The 9,290-nt window shown below is 41.9% G+C and overlaps 1 protein-coding gene across 1 annotated transcript; it reads left to right on the plus strand.

Moving 5' to 3' along the window:
- Nucleotides 1-426: 426 nt before the first annotated feature.
- On the plus strand, nt 427-8,973 carry LOC118389057 (uncharacterized). The gene is made up of 7 exons (XM_035778777.2): nt 427-570; nt 878-904; nt 2,651-2,938; nt 3,196-3,477; nt 3,755-4,036; nt 7,913-8,014; nt 8,204-8,973. Exons 1-7 carry the CDS (start codon nt 513-515, stop codon nt 8,212-8,214), a joined length of 1,050 nt encoding a protein of 349 aa, XP_035634670.1. The 5' UTR covers nt 427-512; the 3' UTR covers nt 8,215-8,973.
- The last annotated feature ends 317 nt before the right edge of the window (nt 8,974-9,290 follow it).

The following is a 9,290-nucleotide window of genomic DNA, read 5'->3' on the forward strand; positions in this document are numbered from 1 at the left end:
TCAGTGCAGTGGGCAGCTGGGATGAGGTGCTCTTGTTCTCCATGGACTTCACAGTGTCCCAGAACTTTTTGGAGTTGGAGCTACAGGATGCAAACTTCTGCCTGAAGAAGCTGGCCTTAGCTTTCCTGACTGACAACGTGTATTGGTTCCTGACTTCCCTGAACAGTTGCATATCGCGGGGACTATTCGATGCTATTGCAGTCCGCCACAGGATGTTTTTGTGCTGGTCGAGGGCAGTCAGGTCTGGAGTGAACCAAGGGCTGTATCTGTTCTTAGTTCTGCATTTTTTGAACGGAGCATGCTTATCTAAAATGGTGAGGAAGTTACTTTTAACCTGTTCAGGATACCACGGTTTGACATGACATTAGCCCACAGTTGTCATATGAGACTGTGGTTTTCCTGTGAACATGCTCCACATCTGCTTATCTATTGAAACATTTCATCTTTGTCCCAGTCACTGCCACCATCTTCTGTGATGCCAGACTAACAGTATGTATGTAGCTGTCTAAAGAATGACATTGTTCATCCCTGATATGGCTGGTCATCTGTTTTTGCTCATCTTCCTTTTCGGTGAGTTATTTTTCCGTTCCATCATCTGTTTGTGCTACAGGATATTCCATTCTTCTTTCCCCTCTTTTAGTCTTTTACTTTAGGAACTCTTAATCTTTCAACATTGATCATCCTATTGATTTTTAATTTCTCTGTCATTATTTGACATTTTGTTCAGATAAGAATGACCACTGCTTGATAACATGGCTGTGAATGCATTACAGACTGTTCTGCTTCGCCAGCTTGTGTAAAGTGATTCCATCTCATATTTTCTTATTTTTCATAATGGCAAAAAGAGCATGATAATGACCCATTTTGTTATGTCTAGATACCTTCCAGTACCTCAAAGCCAAAGGTCAGTATCATTATGATGAATTTTAAGTTGCAATATGTAACTTTTTGGGCTACCAGACTAAACAATGGGTTACCAAAATATTAAAATAATGATTGACATATTTTCAATTAAAACGTTTTTTTGATGAATTTATCCCTACGATTTCATCCTTCCATGAGATGCTGTATACACTGGGTATACAAAACATTAACATGGCAAAGACTGACCAGGAAAATCCAGGTGAAAGATATGATCCCTTATTTATGTCACTTGTTAAAGCCACTTAAATCAGTAAATAGATCAAGGGGAGGAGACAGGTTAAAGACATGGATTGTGTATATCTGCCATTCAGAGGGGAAAAGGGCAAGACACAATATTTAAGTGCCTTTGACCGGGTATGGTAGTAGGTGCCAGAACTGCAATAGCTCAACAGTTTCCTGTGTGTATCAAGAATGGTCCACCACCCTAAGGACATCCTGCCAACTTGACACAACTGTGGGAAGGATTGGAGTCAAACACAAAAAAATGGTCTATTCATTATTCCATTTGACTGCTCAATCCACTATGGTGACAGAACGGAATGCCAACAAAAAAAAGCCTCTATTTACATGTTGCATATGAGTGCATTTCAGACTTTCACACTTAAAATTTGAGTTTAAGGCTCGTATGAATGTCCTGCTAATGTAATGTTAGTGTCATCAACTGCATTATACTTAACAATAACTGCAACTTCAACCAGTAAAATGGCTCTTTGGCTATCTTTTGCTGCAGCCTATGGCCATGTCAGTGAGTGTTTAGCATTCTAGCTAACAACTTGATGCATCCAAAATAGTTATTTTACAAAGATCACAACCAAATATAATCTTAGTGATTGTTCAAGCAAGAATCAAAACATCATTGTCAGCGTAGGAGAGCCCCCCAAAAGGTTATCTTGTTTAGAAGTAATAAAAACGTAAATCTATGCTATGTTGAACGGGCGCAGATGGCGTGGCTTTCTTACTGCAGCCAAGAGTCCCGCTCATCTGTACGTGACGTCAGTGTGTCGTTCAATGGAAAGTATGGAACGTCATTTTGGTCTTTGCATTTCAAAAAAGATACATGTGAAATAACACTGTTTGATGCATCAAAGAAGCTTGTTGACCAATCAGGACCTAGATATGACTGTACGTCACATAATAATTTAACACGTTTGTTACTTCTTTACGTAGTTATTACAGATTGATTACACTATCACTTGTATTTCATATGTCACAGTGATTCACCGATATGTGTGATGCTGGTAAAGTTTTGTCTTCTGCACCTGCCGCTGCAGCACAAGCGCAGACACACCTCCCCAAGCTCTGGGACAGTTCTGGTCAGAAAGAAATCCATCACTTACGTTGTTTGGCTGTGCCCATTTAGCAACGTTCCAAAATGAGCATATGTCCTGGTGAAAGGATGAACATAAAACACATTTACTTAGAACAATAATACATCTTTAATGAAAGCCATGTCCTTAATCTTTTGTTTAAATGTTGGCAACAGTTTTACAAAAGCAAAATGCCCATCGAAGCCGAGGATTATTGTCTGATAACTCTCTCCTAAGGGTTGTTCCTGGCACGGGTTCTCATTGTTTATTGCTTAAATAGACAACAGCATCTTAATTGTTTTTCCCTTTCAAACTCATATAATATTAAGTTGTACATTATCTGTATGAGTAGTTAAACATTGAAAATTAATTTACAACTCAATTTAAAAAGACACTCCATCATCCCTCTGATGTCACAGATCTTCCGTATCCCAGTCTGACAGTGATTCCTGCAGTCATCAAAGAGAGAGACTCAGTTCAGCTGAACTGTCAGACTCCTCCATCTGTCTCTGAGTGTTACTTCAAAATGGCTGGGCAAGTGGAATTCACCCTTCCATCAGCCTGTCAACAGACACTCACAGGAACATTACTGGTGAGGTGGACAGGTCAGAGATCACCAGCTGAGGTCAAAATGCAATGTCAGTACAGTGAAACAGGTTCACAGTTTAGATCCATATTCAGTGAGCCTTCAACAGTCACAATTCAGGGTAAGAAGCCTATTTGAATGGTTGTAAACAATGTACTGTTGTGCCATCATTACCATATTCCTCTTGGGATATGTTATCATACTGCGTGTTGTCATAAACTGTTACATGAAGCAATCAGGCAATATATTATATATCCTTAATTTCCATACTGTCGCTGCATAAAGTAATTGACTCAAGATCCTTAAGTCTGAAATAACAAGGAGGTACATTTCTCAAAACCACAAAATGCTAAATGCTAAATTCCCCTATTCTCACAGACCTTCCTCAGCTGACAGTGAGTTCTACAGTCATCAGAGAGACAGAATCAGTTCAGCTGAGTTGTGAGACTCCTCCATCTCTCCTTGTGTCTCACTGTTACTTCAACATAGAGGGGGGTGGGGGGAATCTTCCAGACTCATCCTGTACTCAGACACTCACAGGAACAGAGCTGCTCAAGAGGGCAGATCAAACGTTTCCAGATGTGGTCAAAGTGACATGTTCCTATGCTGTATGGTCTCACATATCTCCTTTTAGTGACCCTGTCTCAGTCACTGTTCAGGGTAAGTAGGTGGTTTATAAAATTATACACTTCACTGTTATACCGTATTAATTATGCTCGTTCTGAAAATAGGGTTAGGGTTATTCAGATATTCTGTCTTATTTCCTAAATGTCTTCATTTCACATAATGATAGGATTTACTGTACTTTGTACAAACATAAATGCTGACATAGTTGAAGATTTGATTTATGTATTTTCCATACTATTAGTATGTATGGATTACTTGTAATGTTTTTTATTGTAACTTTCAAAGAGACACTATTCTCCTGATCTCACAGACTCACCTCCCAGGCTAACAGTCAATTCTACAGTCATCAGAGAGAGAGACTCAGTTCAGCTGAGCTGTCAGACTCCTCCATCTGTCTCTGTGTCTCAGTGTTACTTCTACACAGACGGGAGAGATCCTAAACACTCACCCTGTACGAGTTCACTAACGGGGACTGAGCTGCTCTCGTGGGCAGGTCAAAGTTCATCTGCTGAGATCAAACTGAGATGTTTTTACACAGTAGAAACTCACTATCCATCGATGCACAGTGGTTCTGTCTCTGTTACTATTCTTGGTAAGAAACTATTATTCAGATTGTCTTGAATGATTCTGTTTAAATCACAATCTCATCCAATGTCATTTCAAAATAGCTACTGTGAAGACAGTAAATCCATATAATATTTGAAATGTATGTGTCAAAAGTAGAGTTCTCAGATCCCACCGCAAACAACCACGGAGACAGGCCAAAGCAAAATCAAAGGTTCCTTAGTAACTCAGCTTTACACAGTAATACAGTAATATACCTATTAGAAATGTATAAATTGGCTGGGATTTAGGGCTATAGACTAACTAGAAGCAACAAGCCAAACTAACACAGCGGTTGATTTCCGATCTGTGGCCAATGTTCATTTGGGTCTTTCCGAGCAGGGTTTGTTCATTTGGCTCTAAACCGAACAGGGTTCAGATCTTCCTCTCGAGCAGGGATCGCTAGCCGATGGCTGGTTCGGTGATCAATGGCAGGACGCCTTCTGTCCCTCGCTCCTCACCGGCCTGGCTGCGTGGAAGAGTTGGGTGTAGCCTCTCAGATGCGTCGGGCGTGTCCCCCGTGTCTGTAGTCGTGGGGACACAAAACATACAATTGGAGCATGTACTGGCCAACAATTGGGGTCACACTCACACGTTTGAAACAAGCACTTTCCTTTAGTAGTGCTGTAGAGTGCATTGCGATTTGTGTCTTTCCCACAGCAGGGGACCAGCACAGAGGACCAGCGAGTCGGTCAAGAGGTCCCTGGTCCACTTCCTTATAAGTCTAGTTCTGGGTCATGTTAGAAATCCGTTTGGGGAGGGAGGAGATGTTAGAGAATTGGTAACAGCTGTCTCAATGTCACTTTAGTCCATGCAAATCTGTGTAATCACAACACACCATACAAGCATGCAAAATAGTCCATACGATTCAATTTAATTTCACAAGTGAGAATGTAAGGAATTAAGTTTATTTATTTTTTATTTCACCTTTTAATTAACCAGGTAGGCTAGTTGAGAACAAGTTCTCATTTGCAACTGAGACCTGGCCAAGATAAAGCATAGCAGTGTGAACAGACAACACAGAGTTACACATGGAGTAAACAATTAACAAGTCAATAACACAGTAGAAAAAAAGGTGAGTCTATATACAATGTGTGCAAAAGGCAAGAGGTAGGCGAATAATTAACATTTTGCAGATTAACACTGGAGTGATAAATGATCAGAAGGTCATGTACAGGTAGAGATATTGGTGTGCAAAAGAGCAGAAAAGTAAATAAATAAAAACAGTATGGGGATGAGGTAGGTGAAAATGGGTGGGCTATTTACCAATAGACTATGTACAGCTGCAGCGATCGGTTAGCTGCTCAGATAGCTGATGTTTGAAGTTGGTGAGGGAGATAAAAGTCTCCAACTTCAGCGATTTTTAAAAATGTATTTATTTATGTATTTTTTTCAATTCGTTCCAGTCACAGGCAGCAGAGTACTGGAACGAAAGGCGGCCAAATGAGGTGTTGGCTTTAGGGATGATCAGTGAGATACACCTGCTGGAGCGCGTGCTACGGATGGGTGTTGCCATCGTGACCAGTGAACTGAGATAAGGCGGAGCTTTACATAGCATGGACTTGTAGATGACCTGGAGCCAGTGGGTCTGGCGACGAATATGTAGCGAGGGCCAGCCGACTAGAGTATACAAGTCGCAGTGGTGGGTGGTATAAGGTGCTTTAGTGACAAAACGGATGGCACTGTGATAAACTGCATCCAGTTTGCTGAGTAGAGTGTTGGAAGCAATTTTGTAGATGACATCGCGAGTCTGGAAGGAGAGTTTGCAGTCTAGCCAGACACCTAGGTACTTATAGATGTCCACATATTCAAGGTCGGAACCATCCAGGGTGGTGATGCTAGTCGGGCATGCGGGTGCAGGCAGCGATCGGTTGAAAAGCATGCATTTGGTTTTACTAGCGCTTAAGAGCAGTTGGAGGCCACGGAAGGAGTGTTGTATGGCATTGAAGCTCGTTTGGAGGTTAGATAGCACAGTGTCCAATGACGGGCCGAAAGTGTATAGAATGGTGTCGTCTGCGTAGAGGTGGATCAGGGAATCGCCCGCAGCAAGAGCAACATCATTGATATATACAGAGAAAAGAGTCAGCCCGAGAATTGAACCCTGTGGCACCCCCATAGAGACTGCCAGAGGACCGGACAGCATGCCCTCCGATTTGACACACTGAACTTTGTCTGCAAAGTAATTGGTGAACCAGGCAAGGCAGTCATCCGAAAAACCGAGGCTACTGAGTCTGCCGATAAGAATATGGTGATTGACAGAGTCGAAAGCCTTGGCAAGGTCGATGAAGACGGCTGCACAGTACTGTCTTTTATCGATGGCGGTTATGATATCGTTTAGTACCTTGAGTGTGGCTGAGGTGCACCCGTGACCGGCTCGGAAACCAGATTGCACAGCGGAGAAGGTACGGTGGGATTCGAGATGGTCAGTGACCTGTTTGTTGACTTGGCTTTCGAAGACCTTAGATAGGCAGGGCAGGATGGATATAGGTCTGTAACAGTTTGGGTCCAGGGTGTCTCCCCCTTTGAAGAGGGGGATGACTGCGGCAGCTTTCCAATCCTTGGGGATCTCAGACGATATGAAAGAGAGGTTGAACAGGCTGGTAATAGGGGTTGCGACAATGACGGCGGATAGTTTCAGAAATAGAGGGTCCAGATTGTCAAGCCCAGCTGATTTGTACGGGTCCAGGTTTTGCAGCTCTTTCAGAACATCTGCTATCTGGATTTGGGTAAAGGAGAACCTGGAGAGGCTTGGGCGAGGAGCTGCGGGGGAGGCGGAGCTGTTGGCCGAGGTTGGAGTAGCCAGGCGGAAGGCATGACCAGCCGTTGAGAAATGCTTGTTGAAGTTTTCGATAATCATGGATTTATCGGTGGTGACTGTGTTACCTAGCCTCAGTGCAGTGGGCAGCTGGGATGAGGTGCTCTTGTTCTCCATGGACTTCACAGTGTCCCAGAACTTTTTGGAGTTGGAGCTACAGGATGCAAACTTCTGCCTGAAGAAGCTGGCCTTAGCTTTCCTGACTGACAACGTGTATTGGTTCCTGACTTCCCTGAACAGTTGCATATCGCGGGGACTATTCGATGCTATTGCAGTCCGCCACAGGATGTTTTTGTGCTGGTCGAGGGCAGTCAGGTCTGGAGTGAACCAAGGGCTGTATCTGTTCTTAGTTCTGCATTTTTTGAACGGAGCATGCTTATCTAAAATGGTGAGGAAGTTACTTTTAACCTGTTCAGGATACCACGGTTTACTGCCCCTTCTGGAGGATTTGGGTACCCATATAAAACATGATACATTTTTGTCAAAAGTTGCTAATATATGCAAATAAAAAATATTATCGAATAGAAAACACTCTAAAGCTTTTAAAACCGTTTAAATTATGTCTCTATGTATAGCAGAACTCTCAAAATCTGCATTTTCCCAAAATATCTCTTCTCATCTGAAAAGTTGGGTCACCTTTGACCTCATCGCAAACACCCTTCCGAAACAGTCACAGCACCCGGAAGAGTCTCCACGTGTTCAGCGTGATCTCAGCTTTCAATGGGACTTCTCATTGTGAGAATCGCCCGCTCGCGAGAGTTTGAGCACGCAGAACTAAGAACAGATTTAGCCCTTGGTTGACTTGACACAACTGTGGAAATTGGAGTCAACATGGTCCAGCATCCCTGTGGAACACTTTCGACACCTTTTAGAGTCTATGCCTCGACAAATTGGGACTGTTCTGATGGGGGAGGTGCAACTCAATATTTAATTAAACTGTTCCTAATGTTTTGTATACTGAGTGTATATCCCTAAATCAGTGAAGTAGCATTTTACTACATTCTACAGTACATATATCATAAAGATATCCCTCTCCTCTCTCTCCATCAGAGCCCCTTGATTTCCTGTGGCGTCACATCCTCACTGTGTTGGTCCTACTGGCTACTTGTGGAGTACTTATACACTATGTCATCTCCCATCAATGCCCAAACGGTCAGTTTACCTGTCAATCACTTCCTATAAGCCAATAGGAAATAGTAATGTGTAGATTATAATGTATGATGATTTGGGCTATAGCGAAACTAAGTAAAATAGTAAATCAATGTGATTTGTGTACATGTTGTTTAAGCCAAAGGTGTATGTGAATGACACTTAATGTACACCGTACATCTGTCTTTTCAGCTATTCCATAGAGAAGCAGGAGGGTGGACCAGAGAAATGAAGACTTTTCGTTAACAGTGTGCTGAATCACCGTGCAAACCTACACACACACACACACACACACACGACACACAAATGTATTTTTACATTAAAAAAAATAGTTTTACGTTTTTTGCATCTTTGAGATTTCTGTGATTTTTCTTTTGAAGTTGAGTGCATGATGGTGTTGCTAGGCAAGTTGAAAACTTAATGTACCAGGTGTACATACATACATCGGCTGTACAAGGTGTTGAAAGCGTTCCACAGGGATGCTGACTCCAAGGCTTTCCACAGTTGTGTCAAGTTGGATGGCTGTCTTTTGTGTGGTGGACCATTCTTGATACACATGTGAAACTGTTGAGCATGAAAAACCCAGCAGCGTTGCAGTTCTTGACACAAACAGGTGCGTCTGGCACCTAATACCATACCCCGCTCAAAGGCACGTAAATACTTTGTCTTTCCCAATCGATGTCTCAAGGCTTAAAAATCTCCTCCCCTTCATCTACAATGCTTTAAGTGGATTTAACAAGTGACATCAATAAGGGATCACAGCTTTCACCTGAATTCAAAAGGTCATGGAAAGAGCAGGTGTTCATAATGTTTTGTTTTGTACACATATACATACTTACTTTTGCACACATACATTTTTTTTAACACCAATTTCCTTCCTTTTCTATAATCTTTTTTGAAATTGACTGCATGATAGTGTTGAAGGCAAGTTGCACACAGCAATGTTTATTATTAAATCTTTTCAAATAACAGTTTGTCTCAGGGGTTCTTTATTTATTTACACATATGAGTATTTCTTATTAAAAGAACCATGGACACTTACCACGCCGCATATTGGTTTCCAACCATTGTTTACAGACAGATTATTTCACTGTATCGGAATTCAATTGGGTCAAAAGTTTACATACACTAAGTTGACTGTGCCTTTAAACAGCTTGGAAAATTCCAGAAAATTATGTAATGGCTTTAGAAACTTCTGATAGGCTAATCGATATAATCTGAGTCAATTGGAGGTTTACCTGTGGATGTATTTCAAGACCTACCTTCATCCTCATTGCCT

This window comes from Oncorhynchus keta, chromosome 10 (assembly GCF_023373465.1).
Source record: "Oncorhynchus keta strain PuntledgeMale-10-30-2019 chromosome 10, Oket_V2, whole genome shotgun sequence".
Lineage (NCBI taxonomy): Eukaryota > Metazoa > Chordata > Actinopteri > Salmoniformes > Salmonidae > Oncorhynchus > Oncorhynchus keta.

Excerpts from the sequence above, each read along its gene's own strand:
- LOC118389057 (XM_035778777.2), top strand. The coding sequence starts at position 513 with ATGACATTGTTCATCCCTGATATGGCTGGTCATCTGTTTTTGCTCATC. Across the intron at positions 571-877 it reads TTTGCTCATCTTCCTTTTCG|ATACCTTCCAGTACCTCAAA; the intron begins GTGAGTTATTTT and ends TGTTATGTCTAG. Across the intron at positions 905-2,650 it reads CCAGTACCTCAAAGCCAAAG|ATCTTCCGTATCCCAGTCTG; the intron begins GTCAGTATCATT and ends CTGATGTCACAG.